At 44.1% G+C, this 26,180-nt stretch overlaps 1 protein-coding gene across 3 annotated transcripts; it reads left to right on the plus strand.

Annotated features, from left to right (window-relative positions):
* Positions 1–3,705: 3,705 nt before the first annotated feature.
* Positions 3,706–25,192, plus strand: LOC129847627 (uncharacterized). 3 transcript variants are annotated; one of them, XM_055915381.1, is made up of 5 exons: positions 3,706–11,529; positions 11,895–11,988; positions 12,783–13,398; positions 13,652–13,803; positions 24,436–25,192. In XM_055915381.1, exon 1 carries the CDS (start codon positions 4,539–4,541, stop codon positions 8,400–8,402), a length of 3,864 nt encoding a protein of 1,287 aa, XP_055771356.1. In that variant the 5' UTR covers positions 3,706–4,538; the 3' UTR covers positions 8,403–11,529; positions 11,895–11,988; positions 12,783–13,398; positions 13,652–13,803; positions 24,436–25,192. The 3 variants fall into 3 exon arrangements, with proteins under 3 accessions (XP_055771356.1, XP_055771354.1, XP_055771355.1); XM_055915379.1 differs by having other exon boundaries at positions 12,783–13,333; XM_055915380.1 differs by lacking the exon at positions 13,652–13,803 and having other exon boundaries at positions 12,783–13,333.
* Positions 25,193–26,180: the final 988 nt, after the last annotated feature.

A 26,180-nucleotide genomic window follows, 5' to 3' on the forward strand; every position in this document is an offset into this window, starting at 1 on the left:
GCCCACCCAGACCCTCCCCTAGACTGTGTAATGGTGCGCCCGGAGTTCGCACCTTAAGGGGGGGTTATGTCACGCCCTGGCCTTAGTATTCTTTGTTTTCTTTATTATTTTAGTTAGGTCAGGGTGTGACATGGGGAATGTTTGTGTTTTGGGTGATTATATGGTAAAGGGGGTGTTGGGTGTAGTGTATGGGTTTGTGTTGAGTGCATGTGTCTAGCTGTGTCTATGTTGGTTTAGTTTTCTAGGAGAGTCTATGGTTGCCTGAATGAGTTCCCAATTAGAGACAGCTGATTTCTGTTGTCTCTGATTGGGAGCCATATTTAGGGTAGCCATAGGCTTTCATTGGATGTGGGTAAGTGTCTATGTTATACGTTTGTAGCCTGTATGTGCACTTCGTTCTTAGCTTCACGATCGTTTTCTTGTTTTGTTAGTGTGTAAGTGTTTTTTGTTTCGTTTTTGCCTTCGTATTCATTAAAAGGAATATGGCTTATTTTCCTACTGCTGCGTTTTGGTCCGTCAATCCTCCACACGATCGTGACACGCCCATTTGGAAAAGGAAAATGCAATAAATATTTACTCTGAGCTGCGCTTCGGTAGGTTGGTGGTAGATGGAAGGCCTTTGTCCTTTGAAGAATGTCTCTGCTGATAAATTGGATGCGTTGTAGTAACATCGTTGTGTGGATAGACGGGATACTCTGTCTGTTCTTTCCTAGCCCACGTTTGCAGCTGCTGTTGCTAAGTCAACGGCTAGGAGGTATCACTTCTGTAGTGAATAAGAGTTCAAAGTTCATACCATTCGCAACCAAAGCTCACGCTGAGGTTGGCTACGTTCTGTAGTCATTTTCTTGTTTAAAAAAATGACGGCTAGCCAGGGGCACACTCCAACACGCAGACATTATTTACAAACAATGCATTTGTGTTTAGTGAGTCCACCAGACCATAGGCAGTAGGGATAACCACGTGTTCTGTGGATAAGTGTGTGTGAATTTCACAATTTTCCTGTAAATGTAACGAGTACTTTGGGTTGTCAGGGAAAATGTATGGAGTAAAAAGTACAATATTTTCTTTAGGAATGTAGTGAAGTAAAAGTTGTCAAAAAGATAAATAGTAAAGTACAGATACCCCCCAAAACAACTTAAGTAGAACTTTAAAGTATGTTTACTTACAGTGGGAAGACAAAGTATGTGAACCCTTTAGAATTACCAGGATTTCTGCATAAATTGGTCAGAAAATTGTATCTGATCTTCATCTAAGTCACAACAATAGACAAACAGTCTGCTTAAACTAATAACACACAAACAATGATAATTGTTCATGTCTTTATTGAACACACTGTGTAAACATTCACAGTGCAGGTTGGAAAAAGTATGTGAACCCTTGGATATAATAACAGGTTGACCCTCCTTTGGCAGTGTAACCGATGTGAAATGGCTAGCTAGTTAGCGGTGGTGTTGGTTTTGTCTTGATTGTTTTCACCTGTTGCTTATTTTGGTTCATTAAGGGTCTATTTAAACTTCCAGTGCCCGCCTGCTTTTTTGCAGGCTTATTCTTACTGTCTGTGGTGAAGTTTTCCTCCTGCGTAATTGTTGTATGTTATTTTCCTTGTTTTTGGAGACATACCTGTTTTATGGTCATTGCCTGTTTGTTGGCTAGACCAAGCGAAATAAACACATCTATTGGAAGTATTGCTCTCTGCGCCTGACTCTACACCCACCACTCCTAGAATTCCATGACCGACGCATACCATTACATATTTGTGATCATTGTTGAGTGGTCCCTGCAGCGTACTATTGCAAATATGTGTTTGGAACAGGAGCAACAGAATGTATGATGCAACACATACGTTTAAACAGCATTATTGTCTTAAAAGCATCTAAACAATATTTTGTGCTATTTTTCTTCAATTTCACCTTTTATTGTAAAAGATAAATGTGAACTTCCTTATCCAAGCATCACGGAACACATCCACAGCCAAACTCTATAAACCAGTCTAAATAACAGGCAAATAATAAAGTTAGCGACCTAACAGCTAGACTTGTTTACAATGTACCACATCTCTAGTAAGCACATGAGAGAAATGTAATATTGTTTAGAAAAAAGATACATTTCAGCTAAGCTAACAGCAGCTAAATTCTTTATGATGGCAGCCATGTTTGTTTATGTTTAACAAGCTAAAAACTCCCTTATCCCAGAATGCCATTCACTATAAGACGCAAATAAACAAAGTCAAAGTTGTCAGCGCCCATTGTCCGAAAAATATCAACTTAGTATGAACACTTTTCAGCATATTACAAATCTTCGATGTGCTTGCTACAGTGTATTCAAGAACCGGAGCACATGACTTGACAAGTCGTTTACAGTTTTTGACGAATCACAAAGCAAATCAAATGCTATCACCTCACAGATCATCACCCCAAATACAAGTCTACTGCCTAGACGTAGCGCGAAAGCTAAACAGGATTGACAGATTTATTTAAAACCATTTTAGGGGGGGTATATCGGGGGTCATTTAATTTGTGGGGGGTTTTCAATTCATCGGGTAGAAATGGGGGAAGGTATCATGAGGGGATATGATGGAGGAAATATTACTATGATGGGTGATTCATCAATAAACACAGATGTTTATAATCTGAATAAAAATAAAACTCCTGGGAAGGAGAGGTCTAAGCTGGCAACCCAGAGTAACCATACCTAGAATCTAAGTCAGTCATGACAAAAAATCGTAACTCTTGACAGACACTGATAGCCTTTGAGTATAGAGATAATGTCCGGTTTCAAAAGGAAACGCCTCACTGATGAGGAGGTACAATAAATATTTTGTAATTCTGAAGAACCTGTGTGTGAGAGTGACAAGGGTGCCCAGTCCAACCTTGCAGGCAATAAGCATCCCTCACCTTCCCAAGATGCTGGTGCTACTGCCAATCTTGTAGGCTGTAAGGGAGAAGAGGTTGAAGTTGAGGAGGTCGCTCCCCGCTGCTGGAGATCCTGTCACATCAAACAATCAGAGATAGACTTCAATGACACCCTGTCTGGTGTACAAAGCACCCTGCCTACCTCCTCAGAGGCAGTGTTTTAAACTGTTCCTTGAGGAATTGGTGGAGAGTGTGGTGCAGGAAACCAACAGGTATTATCATTATCATATTACAGAAAACCCCAAGGCTCTTTTCAAGTGTATCAAAATCCATAATGCCTTTAGCCTACTAAATGTGCATAATTTGTTTGCAGGTATTCTCATGAACTGAAAGAAAAGACTGTCGCTGGCATAAAGGGAAGTTCTCAAAATGGGTGAACAATACCATCCGTGAAATCTATACCTTCCAGGTCACGGTGCTGCTGATGGGGCTAGTGAAGAAGGGCTCTGTGAGGGACTACTGGACCACTGACCCCATTTTGAGGGTCTTGGCATATCTGGGTCAGTGGTGATCACCATACTGCAGCCTTATTTATTTAAAAAATATATATATTTAACTAGGCAAGTCAGTTAAGAATGTTTATTTATTTACTTACAATGACAGCCTAGGAACAGTGGGTTAACTGCCTTGTTCAGGAAAAGAACGACAGATTTTTAACTTGTCAGCTTGGGGATTCTATCTTGCAACCTTTCGGTTATTAGTCACTATAGTCTCTGGTCAATATAACGGATCATCTGTGACTACGTATAAATTAGTCAAAACCGAATTGCACGGTGGGAGAATAACGTCACGTTCGTCTGTAGCTGTACACCAACTAGCCACAACCACCTGACGAGGGACTTAAAGTGCTACTTAAAAATTCCACTCCGACGCATGCTGCTGCTAGCTAGCAGGCGGTTTTAAAAGAAATGTGAAGTTAACTTTTTGTGTCTCGATTTTCTTTAAACACAATGCAGGCCAAGGGATTTGCTGTAGTCCACCACCAGTAAAGGTAACGGTACGTTATCTTAGGTAGGTAGCCTAGTAGCAAACTTAACGCTAACTAGTTATGTTACGGACAACTAGCTAGCTTGCTAACGATTGGTTAGCAGTTGCTAACCGCATTAACCTAGTTAGCAAAATACAATAAAAAGTTAAATCTAAATAGCTAATGTTAGATACATCGCCAAATACGATTTAGGCGTTTGTTGCCATTTAGCTAACTAGCTAGCTCGTTAGCTAGCTAGGAAGTTGGCTGGCTAGCTAGCAAACTAGGAAGTTGGCTGGCTAGCAGCTAGCTAGCTAGGAAGTTGACTGGCTAGCTTGGTCAGATCAGTTGTATGGTAATTTTTATAGCCCATGTATGTATTGGAAAGACACGGGTAGTCGCAAATTGGTGAATTATATATTTTTAGCAGTCTGACAGCGAGTCTGATTCCCGGGTGGGTCTGAAAAAGAATTTACAGTATTTATCAATATTAAATAAATGACCAATTGCTGCTGGTGACTGGTTGTACCGTAAAGTGATGTTGACATTACTTTTTTTTAATAAGTTGTTCTGTCATATCTAACAATCGACTGTTCTCAGTTTAGAGATTGTCATCAGGGCTTTTTGACGAGTTTGTTTTTGTAGTTTATTGGTGCAAAATGGATGTTAAGATGGAGGACGATGAAGCAGAGAGATCCCAAGTAACCATTTGGTCTGATTCAATTAATGCCTGCATAGATTACCCACATTCTCCAGTGTCAGGAAACACAGAAACAAGTTATCTGGAAACCAAAACCAATTCAACATATGAACATGACTATACAGTGATCCAAACTACCAACAATTTATCAGACAGTTATTTTCCTTCTGAGATTGATGTAAAGCTTGAGGAGAATGACATGGGAATATCCCCAACTGTCCCATGGTCTTCATGTTCCTATGTGGGTTTACCAAAAGAGCATTCACATGTACCTTCCATCAGTTCCCAAACAACAAGTCAAGGGCAGATTTTACGTCTTTTCCCTGAAAAGACATGCACAAGTGATGGGGAGAATAACGCTGTCAAAATGGTTTATTTCTGTAATGCCCAAGATCCCGTTAGTACATCTGAAGGGCATTTTCTCAAAGAGGAGTCATGGCATGGATCACCGTCCAGTGATATTCCCATAGCAAATGCATTCACCCTATGTGGTTCATTTGAAGCTCAAATCAACCCATCTTCACAGGTGTTTAGCATAAACCAAACCCAGACCAATATTGAATTGCCATTGCCTGCTGAAAATGTTCATCTAGCAAGATATAGTACTGACATTACTTCTGTGCTAACCTCGCCTGCTACAGAAAGCGGATGTAATTTAGCTGTATCTACTAGATCGAGGCCTATTCTTTCTGATTACTGTGAGCCATTCAACTTTCCTTCTGATGAAGACGAAGACTACAATGGCGATGGAAGACGAAGACTTCAATGCCAAAAAACAGTAGAGGATGAGTATATACGGCAGTGTCGTGTCAGTTACTCAAGAAAAATCCCAAGACATTTTGGAAAGTTTTCGAAAGCTCCATACAAGAAGTGCAAGGAAATGGGTGTAGTTTTCAATGTTGGATCTGGAGCGAAACAGAAACTTGATCGTCATTTACTGACAAATGGTGTAATGGCTGAGGTGTCTGAATATGCTAAAGAGATTAAAAGAGCTCACCGGCATGTTATCTATGATATTCTAGAATACAACTTTGATCTTGGTGTTGGTAGTGAATTACAATTTGATTTTTGCAGCCGGATTATGTTAAAACTAAAAGAAATGATGAAAAAGAATTACAAGAGGACACAACCTGGATGGTTAGCAGAAGTGTTTGAACTTCCTGATCCAAAGACAATGAAAGCAAGTAACCTCTCTCGTCAATGGGCAAGGTCCTTTTTGCATAACAGCGTCTCAAAAAATCTAACACCCTTTGACATCTGTATAAAGGAGGAGCCTGTTGTGGACCTGATATCTCCTCCGCATGTGAAGACTGAAAGCCTCTTTACTGAGACAGTTTTAACACGGTGTGCGGATGAGACCGCACTCTTTGGTCCTGAAAATGGACCTCATGAAATATGCACAAAGGATGAGGCTGATCTGGCTGTGATCTATCCTCAACATGTCCAGACAGAAAGCGTCTTCACTCAGACAGACATAAAAATGGAGGAATCCTTAATGATGCCCACATTAGAAGAAGCATTGGAGTACCTCTACCCTCTCTGTAAGGAAAAAGGACTTGACCTGGATGTGAAATCTAAATGTGTGAAAAAGGAGAAACTTGACTTGCATCTATTGACCAGAGATGTAATGTTTGAAGTGGCTGATTTTGCTTCAGACGTGTGTGGAAATTACAGGCAGATTGTCTGTGATGTTCTAGACCAAAATTTTGATCTGGATTTACAACGTGGGAAAACTGAGCTGGCTCAAGAGATTATGGTTGCGTTAGCAGCAGTTAGGCAGAGAAAGACACATTTACATGGTCAAAAGAGATGTGAATTTTACAAGGATACTTTCATGAAAAAATGTCGCAAACGAAAGAATCCTGCAGAGATTTGCAGTAACCAGAATTTCACTACATCATCACTTGAGCTGAAATACCGAAGACGGAAAGAAGTAACAAAAAGGAGGAGGTTGGATTTAATGAGAAAAAAAAAAGAAATGGACATGTTATTAGCCAGGGTGTCGAAGGGAGGCGATTTGCTGGAAGTCAGACAAGTAGAACCTCATTGGGTCAAGCTAGAGAGCATCTCTGATAAGATTGACCTTGCACTTTGTGCTGATGAAACGAAGCAAAATGTTACCAACTTAGACCATTCAAATGTGACGTTTAACACCAAAGAACTGGTGAAAGACTGCTACCCACTCTGTCATGAAATAGTTCTGGGCCTTGATGTTGCATCCAAACCTGCATTCACTCACTGTGGTTATTTTGAAGCTCAAATCAACCCAACTTCACAGGTGTTTAGCATAAACCAAACCCAGACCAATATTGAATTGCCATTGCCTGCTGAAAATGTTCATCTAGCAAGATATAGTACTGCCGTTCCTTCTGTGCTAACCTCACCTGCTACAGAAAGCGGATGTAATTTAGCTGTATCTACTAGACCGAGGCCTATTCTTTCAGATTATTGTGAACCATTCAACTTTCCTTCTGATGAAGACGAAGACTACAATGGCGATGGAAGACGAAGACTGCAATGCCAAAAAGCGGTAGAGGATAAATATATACGGCAGCGGCGTGTCAGTTACTCAAAACATAACCCAAGAGATTGTGGAAAGTATTGGAAAGCTCCATACACGAAGTGCAAGGAAATTGGTGTAGATTTCAATGTTGGATCTGGAGTGAAACAGAAACTTGATCGTCATTTACTGACAAATGGTGTAATGGTTGAGGTGGCTGAATATGCTAAAGCGATTAAAAGCGCTGAACAGCGTGTTATCTATGATATTCTAGAATACAACTTTGATCTTGGTGTTTGTAATGAAGTACAATATACTTTTTCTGCCCGGACTATGGCAAAACTAAAAGACATGAAAAAGAATTACAAGAAGATACAACCTGGGTGGTTAGCAGAAGTGTTTGAACTTCCTGATCCAAAGACAATGAAAGCAAGTAACCTCTCTCTTACATGGGCAAGGTCCAATTTGCATGACAGCGTCTCAGAAAATCGTACACCCTTTGACATCTGCATAAAGGAGGAGCCTGTTGTGGACCTGATATCTCCTCCGCATGTGAAGACTGAAAGCCTCTTTACTGAGACAGTTTTAACACGGTGTGCGGATGAGACCGCACTCTTTGGTCCTGAAAATGGACCTCATGAAATATGCACAAAGGATGAGGCTGATCTAGCTGTGATCTATCCTCAACATGTCCAGACAGAAAGCGTCTTCACTCAGACAGACATAACAATGAAGGAATCCTTAATGATGCCTACATTAGAAGAATCATTGGAGTACCTCTACCCTCTCTGTAAGGAAAAAGGACTTGACCTGGATGTGAAATTTAAATGTGTGAAAAAGGAGAAACTTGACTTGCATCTATTGACCAGAGATGTAATGTTTGAAGTGGCTGATTTTGCTTCAGAAGTGTGTGGAAATTACAGGCAGATTGTCTGTGATGTTCTAGACCAAAATTTTGATCTGGATTTACAAAGTGGGAAAACTGAGCTGGCTCAAGAGATTATGGATGGGTTAGGAATGGTTTGGATGAGAAAGACACATTTACAAGGTCGAAAGAGATGTGAATTTTACAAGGATACTTTCATGAAAAAACATTGCAAACAAAAGAATTCTGCAGAGTTTTCCAATCACCAGAAGGCCACTACAGTAACACTTGAGCCGAAATACCAAAGACTGAAAGAAGTAACAAAAAGGAGGAGGTTGGCTTTAATGATGAAAAAAAAAAGAAATGGACATGTTAATAGCCAGGGTGTCGAAGGGAGGCGATTTGCTGGAAGTCAGACAAGTAGAACCTCATTGGGTCAAGCTAGAGAGCATCTCTGATAAGATTGACCTTGCACTTTGTGCTGATGAATCGAAGCGAAATGTTACCAACTTAGATATGTGAAGTTTAACACACAAATGGGTGTAAGAGTGCTACCCGATCTCTCATGAAATAGGTCTGGACATTGATGTTGCATCCTAACCTGCAAAAACGAAACTGGAATTGAATTTACTGACTAACAGTGTCGTTATCGAGGTTCATACATACTTGCGTAAGAATCGTTGAGGTAAGATTGGAAAAGATGGGTGGATATTTTGTTTGCTCTCTGATATTCTAGAATACAATTTTGATCGTAGTTTGCAAAATCAGAGACGTTATCAAGCTCAATTATGGATTTAGAGTAAAGTGACGGTTCGAAAACACAAACCTGAGCTCTTGGGAAAGGGTCAAATGTCGAAAGAAGTGTTCATAATACCTAATGTTTATTTAAAGCCGTGCAACAACAAAAAAAAACAGTGCTTTCAGATGATTTACCTAAAGGAATATCAAAGAAATCTCACGGAAAACCATGGAACAAGATGCAAGACTGGTATATCCTAATCATGGCAAACACTATCGCCACGAAGAGCATTTAATCAAAGATTGTTCATGGCATGGCTCAACGCCAATTGATATTCTGACAGGAAATGTATTCAACCTCCCAGAATTGTCACTACGCATTGCAGAAAAGGGTTCTTTTGAAAGTCAAGTCAACCCAACTTCAGATATTTAGCCAAACACCAACTGAACGACAAGATCAGGCCAACAATCTCCCAAAACATGGTACTGCCATACCTTTTGTTCTATCCTCATCTGCTACAGAAATCGGCTGCAATGTGGAACTACCTACTAGTCCTCCTCTTCCAGCTAATTGTGAATCATTTGAACTTTCCCTCTGAAGTCTACAATGTCAAAACTGTAGAGGATGAATATAAACTCAGCAGAAAAAGAAATGTCCTCTCACTGTCAACTGCATTTATTTTCAGCAAACTTAACGTGTAAATATATGTATGAACATAAGATTCAACAACTGAGACATAAACTGAACAAGTTCCACAGACATCTGACTAACCGTAATGGAATAATGTGTCCCTGAACAAGGGGGGTCAAAATCAAAAGTAACAGTCAGTATCTGGTGTGGCCACCAGCTGCATTAAGTACTGCAGTAAATCTCCTCATGGACTGCACCAGATTTACCAGTTCTTGCTGTGCGATATACCCCACTCTTCCACCAAGGCACCTGCAAGTTTCCAGACATTTCTGAGGGGATTGGCCCTAACCCTTATCCTCCGATCCAACAGTTCCCAGACGTGCTCAATGGGATTGAGATCCGGGCTCTTTGCTGGCCATGGCAGAACACTGACATTCATGTCTTGCAGGAAATCACGCACAGAATGAGCAGTATGGCTGGTGGCATTGTCATGCTGGAGGGTTAATACAACTTTGATCTTCTTTTGCAAAATGAGTAATGATATGACTTTAAAAATGGCTAGAAGCAAGATGCATTACAAGAGAAGAAAACCTGGGTGGTTAACAGAAGTGTTTGAACTTCCTGATCCAAAGACAATGAAAGCAGGACAATACTCCCTTACGTGGGCAAAAACCTATTTGCATAGTGCCTTCGGAAAGTTTTCAGACCCCTTGACTTTTTCCACATTTTGTTACGTTACAGCCATATTGTAACATTTATTAAATTAAACAATGTCCTTAGCAATCTGCGTTCAAAAGTGCTACCCACGCTGCAAGGAAATAGGCCTGGACCTCGTAATTGCATCCAAACCTGCAAAAAACAAAACTTACATTTCAGTTACTGGTAATGGTGTAAATATTTACTAATAGGATGTAAAAAGGCTAAAGGATATGCGTCTTCTCTCTATGATAGCCTAGAATACATTTTTGATCTTAAAGTGGAACTGACAGCGTTTTAGCAATATGTAATCTTAGATCTGTTCATATACATCCCAGGAAGATTATATATATATATTTTTACCGTTTTCAGACACGTGATCACTTTTAGATATGGTCGTTTTTATAAATTCATTGAATGTTTGAGAATGAAGTATAGTAAGGCATTTGTGAAAATTCTATAAGAATATAGTCAGAGGTGTCCACATACTTTTGTGTATGGGATTTGTGTTAACGGTTAAATCTTTAAATAGTGGATTTTGCAGATTCCCTTGGCCTCCTGTTGGTTCACTTTTGTTCTTGCTGTGAAGACTGATTTATTTCTAGACGTATTTTTTCTTCCCCATTAAACGACATGTTCATTGACTAGCCTAACTTTTCTACCTTTCAAAGCCTCTGTAGATGAACCTCCTGATCTTTTTTGATGTAAATAAGGTGAACAAGGATATTTTTTCTAAATAAGAGTAGCCCTAGGCATTGGTAAAAAAATCCTATGGATAATCTTTTTCTTTTTGCAAGTTTGTTTTTCAGCCATTTTTGGAGGTACTTATCAGTGGGCTATTTCTATTTCATAAAAAAAAAAAATTGAGGAAAGATTAAGAAAGACACTGCATCAAGACTTGCTTTGCAGTTACCCATACTTTTCTATTCTAAGGTCAACTATGAAGTGAAAGTATTTTTATTTTTAAGGACACTTTCATTGACATTCTCAGGTGTTCCTCTGACACCTGTGGCATTACAAGGTATGCAAGTAAATGTGTGACTGAGATGCACATTGCAGCTTTTTCTACTGCTTGCCATTCAAACTTTAAAACTTGCAAACCGGTCTATCCGGGATCCTTGAGACATCGCTACCGCATTGTTTTGAAACACCATGGAAACACTAAGAATGTACAGCAGCTTTTTTTTAATGTCTACTTGGCATTTTCTTTGTTGGACTTTTTGTCACCTTTTTTAGACAAATGAGTGGATTGTCTTTGTTTATATTTTAATGAATAAATATCTACTTTTTTTGTCATTTAGACACTTATCCAAGTGCTTACAGGTTCGTGGATGTTTTTGTGATATACATTTTTCTGAGCAGATGTTAGTTTCAGCCATTTTTGGAGGCTGATTTATTTTATTTTTTTCCTCTTGGGAGGATTAACACACGTTTTTGAGAGTCTTCATACTTCTCCCATTTGTGGACTGCCTAAAAGGAGTTTCTTTCTGGCATACTTTGGAGTGTCTTTGGAACAAAGGGTATGTAGCCTTTATGCTGCATTTTTGTTAATGAAATGTTAACTGTTAATTAGCTTATTCAAGACTTTTGCTATTTCAGTTATCATCTTGTGTTATCATGTAGTGTTGTAAATGTATATTTCTTAATTTCCACTCTTGAATGTATTTTGTAATCACTTAGGCCCTCCCTTGAAGCGACCACTATCCCCCAACCCCTAGGATTAGAAAGTATTTGATATGTTAAGGCCATATGGTAATAGCTCCAGCATGCCTTCTGATGGACTTTCAGCATTTTAGCCATATTCTTTGCATATCTAAGTGTAAGGGTTAGTAGTGTTTGCTGGATCCTGCCCTGTTCTGGTAACTGAATACACATTTCTTCCCAGGTGCTGCGTCTCTGTGTCAACCGGCTGAGCATGCGCCCCAAAAGCAGAATGGGCTTTCCGTCCTTTCTGCCATGTTTGACAGAACTCTTCAGAAGTGAGTAGCCTACCTCAAAGCCCTGAAGGGGTGTTATAGTCAGAGAATCAACTGGCAGCTTAAAAAATATATATATATTTTATTTAACCTTTAATTTAACCAGGTAGGCCAGTTGAGAACACGTTCTCATTTACCACTGCGACCTGGCGAAGATAAAGCAAAGCAGTGCGAGAGTTAAACATAGACAAAAGTACAGTCAATAACACAAAATAAAAGAAATTGAAAAATCTATGTACAGTGTGTGCAAATGTAGAAGAGTAGGGAGGTAGGCAATAAATAGGCCCTACAGGCGAAAATATTTACAATTTAGCGTTAATACTGGAGTGATAGATGTGCAGATGATGATGTGCAAGTAGAGATACTGGGGTGCAAGAGGGTAAGTAATAACATGGAGAGGAGGTAGTCGGGTGTGCTATTTACAGATTGGCTGTGTACAGGTAGTTCTTCTTTTGGTGTTTTTCAGAGTCAGTAGAATGGTGTCTTCAGTGTTCTAAGTTTTTATAACTGTGACCTTAATTGCCTACTATTACTCATGTTACTGAGTAGGTGGGTGTGATGGCTTCCGATAGAGAGTTGCTGATGGTTCCTGGGGTGAATGGACTCCATTTTGTGTTGACTGACACAAGAGAACTCCCACGCAATGTCACTGTCAAACACAGAGGGTTGACCAGGGCTGGGAGGGTGTAAAACTATAGTACAATACTGTTGGTCTACTGGGGTTAAAGGACTGAGTCTGTGTCTGTCTTTGCGTGTGTCTGCTAATATGTATGATGTCATGTATATCTTCTCTCCAGACTACCATGGTGGTTTCCAGCTTCAGCCAGCCCAGGACTTTAAGATAGACCGTCTGTCTGGCCTCTCTTAGGTCTCCTGCAACAAACACCACACCTTCCGCTCATGATCCCCTCACCGCTCAAATGGCTCCTCGCCAAGTCCCCACACACCACCCTACGCCAACGCCAACCGATCTACTCCCCACGTAGTGAGAATGGTACGCCCCGGCTCTATGATTAGACCTCATTGCTGTCGGAAGATACCACTCCAGAGCGGGGGTGGTCGCCTGTGAGGAATGGACACAGCGGGAGGGGCAAAATGGACCAATGGGAGTGCAGTGCTGAGAGGGGAGGTAGGAACACTCAACCCCTCCCCCTGAGCCCCCTCCGCAGGACTGAACCCTCTCGACAGGGAGGGAGAGGGGGGACTGGGACAGACAGGGAAGGGGAAACAAGTGAACAGATATTCGCCAGGACAGTCGCAGAATGGTCACCATGGAAACATACCACCTGTACCAGTTCAGGACATGAGATCGCCACGTTGACCATCTTTAAGACGAAACAGTCTCTGGGTGAGTATGCCCATCAGTCAGCCGCCCACTAATCAGTAGCCTAGTACCCGGCCCCACCAGTAGAGGTCAGTGCATCACCTGCTTATTGTTATTAATGGCCCAGTCTGAAAAATACCCTTAGTAAGGCTATTTACTGTGTCTCTTTAGTCTACAGCAACAGTTGGTCATCTTCCCCTGTAGATGCAGGATTTCAATCTTGCCAAAGCAGTAACACAACTGATTCAACTTAGTCTTGTACTAAAGACTATGATTTTTAGTTGATTGGCAAAAGCCTACACCTACACTGGCACTCTGTGGAGATATTCCGTGTCTCTACAGGTATCAGTATCTCAGGTGGGATGGAGAATGAGATGATGTTTCCAGGAGGAGCTGCCTCTACCAGTGACGCTCTGATGATAAGCTTCTTTAGGAGATCACTGTAATATTCCGGCAGCTCATGCTTTAATCCAAGCTGAGCCATATAATACAAGGTGATGTGTTTAGCGATATGTATTGGTCTGTGACGTTTGTAAACAACACTCAAGTTTGGCCTGGGCTCAGAACTCTGAGTCTACAATACCTGAATGAAAAGGCTTTGCTAGTGTGTGTGCCTGTGTTGGTGTGTCAGGCTTTTGTCTGACTGACAGTCTTATGAGTGGTAGAATGAGAGCGAAGTGGTGGAGAGAGGAAACTATTTTAAGACACCCGCATGCTTCCCATCCAGAACAGTTTGCGTATACACTACATGACCAAAATTACGTGGACACCAGCTCGTCAAACATCTCATTCCAAAATCATGGGCATTAATATGGAGTTGGTCCCCCCCTTTGCTGCTATAGCAGCCTCTACTCTTCTGGGAAGAATTTCCACTTGGTGTTGGAACACTGCTGCGGGTACTTTATTTAAATATTTTTTACCTTTTATTTAACTAGGCAAGTCATATTTACAATGACGGCCTACCCTGGCCAAACCCTAACCCAGACGACGCTGGGCCAATTGTGCGCCGCCCTATGGGACTCCCAATCACGGCCGGTTGTGATACAGCCTGGAATCGAACCAGGGTCTGTTGTGACGCCTCAGGCACTTATATGTAGTGCCTTAGACCGCTGTGCCGCTCGGGGTTGTTCAATAACTTGCTTCCATTCAGCCACGAGCATTCGTGAGGTTGGGCACTAATGCTCGCAGTCGGCGTTCCAATTCATCCCAAAGGTGTTCATGGGGTTGAAGTCAGGGCCCTGTGCAGGCCAGTCAAGTTCTTCCACACCGATCTCAACAAACTATTTCTGTATGGACCTCGCTTTGTGCACAGGGGCGTTGTCATGCTGAAACAGGAAAGAGCCTTCACCAAACTGTTGCCACAAAGTTGGAAGCACAGAATCATCTAGAATGTCATTGTATGCTGTAGCTTTAACGTTTTCCTTCACTTGAAATACGGGGCCCAGACCATGAAAAACAGCCCCAGACCATTATTCCTTCTCCACCAAACTTTACAGTTGATGCTATGTATTGGGGCAGGTAGCGTTCTCTTGGCATCCGCCAAACCCAGATTCGTCAGTCGGACTTCCAGATAGTGACGTTTGATTCATCACTCCAGAGAATGCGTTTCCACTGCTCCAGAGTCCAATGGCGGCGAGCTTTACACCACTCCAGCCGATGCTTGGGATTGCGCATGGTGATCTTAGGCTTGTAAGCGGCTGCTCGGCCATTTCATGATGCTCCCGACAAACAGCTCTTATGGTGACGCTGCTTCCAGAGGCCGTTTGGAACTAGTGAGTGTTGCAACCGAGAACAGACGATTCTACTACAAATGTTTGTCTATGGAGATTGCAATGCTTTGTGCTCGAAGCAACAGTTGTGGCAGAAAAATCAGTGTCCACATACTTTTGTATTTATAATGCATAATAATGTTTTGTGATGTTTTTGTTCATCAAAGGGTTTTTTCAGCTGTTCGTGCACACTTTTTTTTCCCTTCTCGAGGCAAGACTAAGTTCAGTGCCGAAGTCTTTGCCCCGTCGTTGGTTATTGGTCAACAGTAGGGATTGATCAATTAAGTGTTTGTCATTCAATGATAGCCGACTCGTTTTCATGCAAATTTTTTCACTGGAGAAATACTGCACCAAACATCTTAGTTTGATGTAAAGTTGAGTGACGAAGATATCCTCGGCAAAAACGGCAAAATGAATTCCTTAATTACATACATTTTGACTATTTTGAGGAAGTGTATATTGACAACGGTGTCTGAACATAGTACTGTCTTTCAAGGGAGTATTTGAGTATAATCGTTCGGTTCACCTCGCCGAGTTCGGATGGGCGCCAGCTGACCAAAACATGAGGAAGTCACCTTGCTCACAGCTCTGTGAGGAGAATAGTGTACAATAGCTGAGTGTGTGAGTGTGCGTCTCCTGAATGATATGTAGGGTGTCCACTCCACTCACCCACTCTAACCAGAGTGGGTGAAAACACGCTTTGGTGAGGACTTTTCACTTTCTTTCGTTATAAAATACATTTGACCAAGACAAATATGATTCTTCATGTTCTGAATCGCTCAGTGGGGTCGTTCTCTGACATCATTAATATTATATCCTAGAGGTCATATTTCATAACCTAATACATCTGATAAAAAGCACTGAGCTCTGTTGACATAGTGGTGCAGCCTCATCGGATTTCACGTCTTCCAAGTTGTTTCCGTGGGTCGCAAATAGCTAAATTAGCATGACACGAGCTGAAATAAATGTAAAAGGCTTTGAAAATAAAAAGCTTGTGGTGGGTACGCTCAGTGCTCCGTTGACATTTCACAGAGATACGCCTGTTTTTGTTCATATTAAAATGAAAAGCATAGAATTAAATATGAAAATACAAAATGTCATGTCTCAACATTGATATCGATCTTACCTCTATATTGTTTTATGTCCTCCGGATTTGAGAAGAAAAATGAGTTAGCCTTAATTCTCTCACAGCATCCAGCCTGGCTGACAATGCTTTTCTCCTGATTTATGACCACTGTTCTCTGGCCTCCATTGATTTAGTCACTCTAATTTTGACCATCCTACAAGGGTAAAAACACCAATAACTTTTCAACGGATTATGATGGAGACCATGGGGTTTCTTAGAGGAGTATCTACACAATTAACATATTATTTTACACATTGGTCAAAATGTTTTTGATTGGACACCCTATAATATCTTAGCCAGAGTGTATTACCGGAAAGAAAGATCCTGAATGAAGCAGGGGGATCAGGTCAGAGGTTACAGTGAGGTGAAAGGGGGGTGATGTCTGAGAGACATACTGTAGCTCTGTAACCTAAGATATACTAGGTCACAGCTCTGTAACCTAAGAGATACTAGGTCACAGCTCTGTAACCTAAGAGATACTAGGTCACAGCTCTGTAACCTAAGAGATACTAGGTCACAGCTCTGTAACCTGAGAGATACTAGGTCACAGCTCTGTAACCTGAGAGATACTAGGTCACAGCTCTGTAACCTGAGAGATACTAGGTCACAGCTCTGTAACCTGAGAGATACTAGGTCACAGCTCTGTAACCTGAGAGATACTAGGTCACAGCTCTGTAACCTGAGAGATACTAGGTCACAGCTCTGTAACCTGAGAGATACTAGGTCACAGCTCTGTAACCTGAGAGATACTAGGTCACGGCTCTGTAACCTGAGAGATACTAGGTCACGGCTCTGTAACCTGAGAGATACTAGGTCACGGCTCTGTAACCTGAGAGATACTAGGTCACGGCTCTGTAACCTGAGAGATACTAGGTCACGGCTCTGTAACCTGAGAGATACTAGGTCACGGCTCTGTAACCTGAGAGATACTAGGTCACGGCTCTGTAACCTGAGAGATACTAGGTCACGGCTCTGTAACCTGAGAGATACTAGGTCACGGCTCTGTAACCTGAGAGATACTAGGTCACGGCTCTGTAACCTGAGAGATACTAGGTCACGGCTCTGTAACCTGAGAGATACTAGGTCACGGCTCTGTAACCTGAGAGATACTAGGTCACGGCTCTGTAACCTGAGAGATACTAGGTCACGGCTCTGTAACCTGAGAGATACTAGGTCACGGCTCTGTAACCTGAGAGATACTAGGTCACGGCTCTGTAACCTGAGAGATACTAGGTCACGGCTCTGTAACCTGAGAGATACTAGGTCACGGCTCTGTAACCTGAGAGATACTAGGTCACGGCTCTGTAACCTGAGAGATACTAGGTCACGGCTCTGTAACCTGAGAGATACTAGGTCACGGCTCTGTAACCTGAGAGATACTAGGTCACGGCTCTGTAACCTGAGAGATACTAGGTCACGGCTCTGTAACCTGAGAGATACTAGGTCACGGCTCTGTAACCTGAGAGATACTAGGTCACGGCTCTGTAACCTGAGAGATACTAGGTCACGGCTCTGTAACCTGAGAGATACTAGGTCACGGCTCTGTAACCTGAGAGATACTAGGTCACGGCTCTGTAACCTGAGAGATACTAGGTCACGGCTCTGTAACCTGAGAGATACTAGGTCACGGCTCTGTAACCTGAGAGATACTAGGTCACGGCTCTGTAACCTGAGAGATACTAGGTCACGGCTCTGTAACCTGAGAGATACTAGGTCACGGCTCTGTAACCTGAGAGATACTAGGTCACGGCTCTGTAACCTGAGAGATACTAGGTCACGGCTCTGTAACCTGAGAGATACTAGGTCACGGCTCTGTAACCTGAGAGATACTAGGTCACGGCTCTGTAACCTGAGAGATACTAGGTCACGGCTCTGTAACCTGAGACATACTAGGTCACGGCTCTCTAACCTGAGACATACTAGGTCACGGCTCTCTAACCTGAGAGATACTAGGTCACGGCTCTCTAACCTGAGAGATACTAGGTCACGGCTCTCTAACCTGAGAGATACTAGGTCACGGCTCTCTAACCTGAGAGATACTAGGTCACGGCTCTCTAACCTGAGAGATACTAGGTCACGGCTCTCTAACCTGAGAGATACTAGGTCACGGCTCTCTAACCTGAGAGATACTAGGTCACGGCTCTCTAACCTGAGAGATACTAGGTCACGGCTCTCTAACCTGAGAGATACTAGGTCACGGCTCTCTAACCTGAGAGATACTAGGTCACGGCTCTCTAACCTGAGAGATACTAGGTCACGGCTCTCTAACCTGAGAGATACTAGGTCACGGCTCTCTAACCTGAGAGATACTAGGTCACGGCTCTCTAACCTGAGAGATACTAGGTCACGGCTCTGTAACCTGAGAGATACTAGGTCACGGCTCTGTAACCTGAGAGATACTAGGTCACGGCTCTGTAACCTGAGAGATACTAGGTCACGGCTCTGTAACCTGAGAGATACTAGGTCACGGCTCTGTAACCTGAGAGATACTAGGTCACGGCTCTGTAACCTGAGAGATACTAGGTCACGGCTCTGTAACCTGAGAGATACTAGGTCACGGCTCTGTAACCTGAGAGATACTAGGTCACGGCTCTGTAACCTGAGAGATACTAGGTCACGGCTCTGTAACCTGAGAGATACTAGGTCACGGCTCTGTAACCTGAGAGATACTAGGTCACGGCTCTGTAACCTGAGAGATACTAGGTCACGGCTCTGTAACCTGAGAGATACTAGGTCACGGCTCTGTAACCTGAGAGATACTAGGTCACGGCTCTCTAACCTGAGAGATACTAGGTCACGGCTCTCTAACCTGAGAGATACTAGGTCACGGCTCTCTAACCTGAGAGATACTAGGTCACGGCTCTCTAACCTGAGAGATACTAGGTCACGGCTCTCTAACCTGAGAGATACTAGGTCACGGCTCTCTAACCTGAGAGATACTAGGTCACGGCTCTCTAACCTGAGAGATACTAGGTCACGGCTCTCTAACCTGAGAGATACTAGGTCACGGCTCTCTAACCTGAGAGATACTAGGTCACGGCTCTCTAACCTGAGAGATACTAGGTCACGGCTCTCTAACCTGAGAGATACTAGGTCACGGCTCTCTAACCTGAGAGATACTAGGTCACGGCTCTCTAACCTGAGAGATACTAGGTCACGGCTCTCTAACCTGAGAGATACTAGGTCACGGCTCTGTAACCTGAGAGATACTAGGTCACGGCTCTGTAACCTGAGAGATACTAGGTCACGGCTCTGTAACCTGAGAGATACTAGGTCACGGCTCTGTAACCTGAGAGATACTAGGTCACGGCTCTGTAACCTGAGAGATACTAGGTCACGGCTCTGTAACCTGAGAGATACTAGGTCACGGCTCTGTAACCTGAGAGATACTAGGTCACGGCTCTGTAACCTGAGAGATACTAGGTCACGGCTCTGTAACCTGAGAGATACTAGGTCACGGCTCTGTAACCTGAGAGATACTAGGTCACGGCTCTGTAACCTGAGAGATACTAGGTCACGGCTCTGTAACCTGAGAGATACTAGGTCACGGCTCTGTAACCTGAGAGATACTAGGTCACGGCTCTGTAACCTGAGAGATACTAGGTCACGGCTCTGTAACCTGAGAGATACTAGGTCACGGCTCTGTAACCTGAGAGATACTAGGTCACGGCTCTGTAACCTGAGAGATACTAGGTCACGGCTCTCTAACCTGAGAGATACTAGGTCACGGCTCTCTAACCTGAGAGATACTAGGTCACGGCTCTCTAACCTGAGAGATACTAGGTCACGGCTCTCTAACCTGAGAGATACTAGGTCACGGCTCTCTAACCTGAGAGATACTAGGTCACGGCTCTCTAACCTGAGAGATACTAGGTCACGGCTCTGTAACCTGAGAGATACTAGGTCACGGCTCTGTAACCTGAGAGATACTAGGTCACGGCTCTGTAACCTGAGAGATACTAGGTCACGGCTCTGTAACCTGAGAGATACTAGGTCACGGCTCTGTAACCTGAGAGATACTAGGTCACGGCTCTGTAACCTGAGAGATACTAGGTCACGGCTCTGTAACCTGAGAGATACTAGGTCACGGCTCTGTAACCTGAGAGATACTAGGTCACGGCTCTGTAACCTGAGAGATACTAGGTCACGGCTCTGTAACCTGAGAGATACTAGGTCACGGCTCTGTAACCTGAGAGATACTAGGTCACGGCTCTGTAACCTGAGAGATACTAGGTCACGGCTCTGTAACCTGAGAGATACTAGGTCACGGCTCTGTAACCTGAGAGATACTAGGTCACGGCTCTGTAACCTGAGAGATACTAGGTCACGGCTCTGTAACCTGAGAGATACTAGGTCACGGCTCTGTAACCTGAGAGATACTAGGTCACGGCTCTGTAACCTGAGAGATACTAGGTCACGGCTCTGTAACCTGAGAGATACTAGGTCACGGCTCTGTAACCTGAGAGATACTAGGTCACGGCTCTGTAACCTGAGAGATACTAGGTCACGGCTCTGTAACCTGAGAGATACTAGGTCACGGCTCTGTAACCTGAGAGATACTAGGTCACGGCTCTGTAACCTGAGAGATACTAGGTCACGGCTCTGTAACCTGAGAGATACTAGGTCACGGCTCTCTAACCTGAGAGATACTAGGTCACGGCTCTCTAACCTGAGAGATACTAGGTCACGGCTCTCTAACCTGAGAGATACTAGGTCACGGCTCTCTAACCTGAGAGATACTAGGTCACGGCTCTGTAACCTGAGAGATACTAGGTCACGGCTCTGTAACCTGAGAGATACTAGGTCACGGCTCTGTAACCTGAGAGATACTAGGTCACGGCTCTGTAACCTGAGAGATACTAGGTCACGGCTCTGTAACCTGAGAGATACTAGGTCACGGCTCTGTAACCTGAGAGATACTAGGTCACGGCTCTGTAACCTGAGAGATACTAGGTCACGGCTCTGTAACCTGAGAGATACTAGGTCACGGCTCTGTAACCTGAGAGATACTAGGTCACGGCTCTGTAACCTGAGAGATACTAGGTCACGGCTCTGTAACCTGAGAGATACTAGGTCACGGCTCTGTAACCTGAGAGATACTAGGTCACGGCTCTGTAACCTGAGAGATACTAGGTCACGGCTCTGTAACCTGAGAGATACTAGGTCACGGCTCTGTAACCTGAGAGATACTAGGTCACGGCTCTGTAACCTGAGAGATACTAGGTCACGGCTCTGTAACCTGAGAGATACTAGGTCACGGCTCTGTAACCTGAGAGATACTAGGTCACGGCTCTGTAACCTGAGAGATACTAGGTCACGGCTCTGTAACCTGAGAGATACTAGGTCACGGCTCTGTAACCTGAGAGATACTAGGTCACGGCTCTGTAACCTGAGAGATACTAGGTCACGGCTCTGTAACCTGAGAGATACTAGGTCACGGCTCTGTAACCTGAGAGATACTAGGTCACGGCTCTGTAACCTGAGAGATACTAGGTCACGGCTCTGTAACCTGAGAGATACTAGGTCACGGCTCTCTAACCTGAGAGATACTAGGTCACGGCTCTCTAACCTGAGAGATACTAGGTCACGGCTCTCTAACCTGAGAGATACTAGGTCACGGCTCTCTAACCTGAGAGATACTAGGTCACGGCTCTCTAACCTGAGAGATACTAGGTCACGGCTCTCTAACCTGAGAGATACTAGGTCACGGCTCTCTAACCTGAGAGATACTAGGTCACGGCTCTCTAACCTGAGAGATACTAGGTCACGGCTCTCTAACCTGAGAGATACTAGGTCACGGCTCTCTAACCTGAGAGATACTAGGTCACGGCTCTCTAACCTGAGAGATACTAGGTCACGGCTCTCTAACCTGAGAGATACTAGGTCACGGCTCTCTAACCTGAGAGATACTAGGTCACGGCTCTCTAACCTGAGAGATACTAGGTCACGGCTCTCTAACCTGAGAGATACTAGGTCACGGCTCTCTAACCTGAGAGATACTAGGTCACGGCTCTCTAACCTGAGAGATACTAGGTCACGGCTCTCTAACCTGAGAGATACTAGGTCACGGCTCTCTAACCTGAGAGATACTAGGTCACGGCTCTCTAACCTGAGAGATACTAGGTCACGGCTCTCTAACCTGAGAGATACTAGGTCACGGCTCTCTAACCTGAGAGATACTAGGTCACGGCTCTCTAACCTGAGAGATACTAGGTCACGGCTCTCTAACCTGAGAGATACTAGGTCACGGCTCTCTATCCTGAGAGATACTAGGTCACGGCTCTCTAACCTGAGAGATACTAGGTCACGGCTCTCTAACCTGAGAGATACTAGGTCACGTACAGTAGAGTTTTGCAGATGTTATCGCAGGTGCAGCAAAATGCTTATGTTTCTAGCTCCAACAGTGCAGCAATATCGTGTGTGTGCGTGCGTGCGTGCGTGCGTGCGTGCGTGCGTGCGTGCGTGCGTGCGTGCGTGCGTGCGTGCGTGCGTGCGTGCGTGCGTGAGACAGCACTTCCCAGGTCCGATTAGTGTCATACACTCTGAGGATCTGGTGTCGGCTAAGCCTTTCAGTTTCTAAGAACTTCCCCTTAGAATCCCCCTTTCACACACACATACATACGCATGCGACAGAGACCTTTGAGAAGGATGGGAAGGACAAGGAGGGAGAGAAATGGTTGGGAGAGAGAGGGAAACAGAGACATGGTTGGTTTGCTCTACTCTGACCCCCCCCCCCCCCCCCCCCCCCCATCTCCAGTTTCTAAACTCAGCCTCACACCTCGCTGGCGTAGTCTGATAGCCGGTCCTTATCTTGTGTGTCTGCTGGCTGTCTCCCACACAGAGACCAAGTAGACAACTACAGCAGGCTTTCCTGTCCCCCTGTTCCTGTCTGAAAACACCCTACCTTTTAGCTAGCCACCAGGTGTGTGTGTGTCTCTCTCTGTGTGTCTCTCTCTGTGTGTCTCTCTCTGTGTGTCTCTCTCTGTGTGTCTCTCTCTGTGTGTCTCTCTCTGTGTGTCTCTCTCTGTGTCTCTCTCTGTGTCTCTCTCTGTGTGTCTCTCTGTGTCTCTCTCTCTGTGTGTCTCTCTGTGTCTCTGTGTGTCTCTCTCTGTGTCTCTCTCTGTGTGTCTCTCTCTGTGTGTCTCTCTGTGTCTCTCTCTGTGTCTCTCTCTGTGTCTCTCTCTGTGTCTCTCTCTGTGTCTCTCTCTGTGTCTCTCTCTGTGTGTCTCTCTCTGTGTGTCTCTCTCTGTGTCTCTCTCTGTGTGTCTCTCTCTGTGTGTCTCTCTCTGTGTGTCTCTCTCTGTGTCTCTCTCTGTGTCTCTCTCTGTGTCTCTCTGTGTCTCTCTCTGTGTCTCTCTGTGTCTCTCTCTCTGTGTCTCTCTCTCTGTGTCTCTCTCTCTGTGTCTCTCTGTGTTGCTCCTTTTCATCTGTGCTGTTAGCTGAGTAAGGTCACTGTGTAGTCAACAGCACCAGGATTATACTATTTACCCTGTCCTAGAGTTCTGGTGTTGCTGTCTCCAGACATATGACCTGGAGTCTGGACAGTGATCCACTACCTACTAGGAGCAATGCCCATCTAACTAATGTTAAACACACTTACATGTGGATGATGCCTATTGGCTAGACAGGGACAGGGCGAGAGAGAAAGGCCCAAAAAGATAAATAAATGTTTACCTATGAGGATGAATGAGATTGTCTAATATTCAAAATTACTTTGCTTTATAGATAAATGGATTGAAGTATTTTGGTGCTGGTGTCACGGAAGGGAAGGCAGCAATGTTTTGGGTTAACCAACGCTATCAAACATTAGTTTCATGAGGGGAGATGTATTTTCAGAGTTCCAACAGGGCCCTGGTTTGGGGGAAATCGAGAAGAGACCTTGTAATGTCACATACCTCTTGCCTTGTGATTGTGTGTGACCCTTCATTGGGGTTGTCAACCAGGTGCATCCTCAGCGAGCCCTGATGACATCACAGGAAGTTCCTCTCCTCAGGGTTCTAGAACTCTTCCTGCATTAAACAATGCATTGTGTGTGTGTGTGTGTGTGTTTTCAACATAACCTTCCGCTGAGGGTAAACCTTGAGCGTGTGTGTGTGAGCGAGCGAGAGAATATGGTAATGAATGTACTGGGATGAAGGAGAGCAGTAGATGCTGAGTGGGAGCCCAGGTCACTGCACAGTAAGCATGTGTTGGCGTCTGTACCTCTAACCTGTCTTTGTGTGTGTCTCCAGGCGAGGTATGAGCTGGTTTCAGTGGACGGTGAGTCTCTGCAGCGTGTGACCCATCCGCATGCAGTGTTCAGCAACAAGGCCAATGACCCAGTGGTGTTCGTCAAGATTTTCAAGGGAACAGCTGACTTGCATCAGAGGAATCCACTGTCAGGCTTACACAAGTACTACACACAGTATTTTTATTGAACCTTTATTTAACTAGGCAAGTCAGTTACAATGACGGCCTACAGCGGCCAAACCCGGAAGACGCTAGGCCAATTGTGCGCCGCCCTATGGGACTCCCAATCACAAACATATGTGATGCATTCTGGATTCGAACCAGAGACTGTAGTGACGGCTCTTGCACTGAGATGTAGTGCCTTAGACCGCTGCCCCACTCGGGAGCCCAGTACTACTGGCCTGTCTACAAGGATGCTCTGAGGTGCAGTTCACCCATCCACTGGAAATGATCTGAAATGGTGTTCAAACCAGAACACATGTCGACTTAAAGAGGAGGAGATGGCTCGCTCCAGCTAGGCTGTAATGGAAGGGAATGGTCTATTCTCAGAGGAGAGCAGCATGGGTACCTCGACACTGACCAATAAGCTTGCTTCTCCTCTAGGGCAAAAAGGATAATGGTTGTTTCCATAGCAAACAGGAAATACTGCCAAAATTAAAATGTTTTTACATTTTGTTGTAACTGCAGTCGACATGTGGGACTACTGTGCTTGCTTTGTGTATAACAATAATGTGATAAATACTATTTATCAAAGATGGACTTGATTATATGTATCCTTTTTCTTATATGAACTTACATTTTTGGAGAAAACACCCCATAGAATAAAAGGTTATCTAGCATTGTCAGAAGTCAGCAGCTAGCTATCCATATTAGTATATGGATCATCAATGGACGGGAACTTTATTTTGTGAAAGCAGAGAACAAAAAACATGCACACGTAACCACATGCACCGTTCCAGGGAGCATCTCAGTCCATAGGGGTCCTGCCAGAGAGCGATGACTGTATCCAGCGTTATGAGATTTATAGTCCAGATTAAGCCTCTGCATTATGTCAAAAGTCATCGTTGTAGTTTAATAGATGTCTAGTACATTGGTACAAAATTCAGCTCTGTTTAAAGTAGTGTTTCTGGCCTGTTGAAAACTGTTTCTGGCCAACAGAGCCATGTTTCTGGATCAGGCTTGATGACATGCTTGTGGACTGAGCCTGTGAAGACGTGTAGGAGTTGGAGAACCTAAATGTTAAATGCAGGATATGAGGACCAGTGGCATGGCTTAAACTAGGACTGGGGTGAGAGAAGGTAGGAGAGAGGGGCTGGGTAGAGAGAAGGTATGAGAGAGGGGCTGGGTAGAGAGAAGGTAGGAGAGAGGGGCTGGGTAGAGAGAAGGTATGAGAGGGGCTGGGTAGAGAGAAGGTAGGAGAGAGGGGCTAGGGCTGGGTGAGAGAAGTTGGGGGTAGAGAGAAGGTAGGAGAGAGGGGCTGGTGAGAGAAGTTGGGGGTAGGAGAGGGGCTGGGGTGAGAGAAGTTGGGGGTAGAGAGAAGGTAGGAGGGGCTGGGGTGAGAGAAGTTGGGGGTAGCGAGAAGGTAGGAGAGGGGCTAGGGTAAGAGAAGGTAGGAGAGAGGGGCTAGGGTTGGGGTAAGAGAAGTTGGGGGTAGCGAGAAGGTAGGAGAGGGGCTGGGGTGAGAGAAGTTGAGGGGTAGAGAGAAGGTAGGAGAGGGGCTGGGGTGAGAGAAGGTAGGAGAGTGGCT

Source organism: Salvelinus fontinalis, unplaced genomic scaffold, assembly GCF_029448725.1.
Source record: "Salvelinus fontinalis isolate EN_2023a unplaced genomic scaffold, ASM2944872v1 scaffold_0899, whole genome shotgun sequence".
NCBI lineage: Eukaryota > Metazoa > Chordata > Actinopteri > Salmoniformes > Salmonidae > Salvelinus > Salvelinus fontinalis.

Excerpts from the sequence above, each read along its gene's own strand:
- LOC129847627 (XM_055915381.1), top strand. The coding sequence starts at position 4,539 with ATGGATGTTAAGATGGAGGACGATGAAGCAGAGAGATCCCAAGTAACC.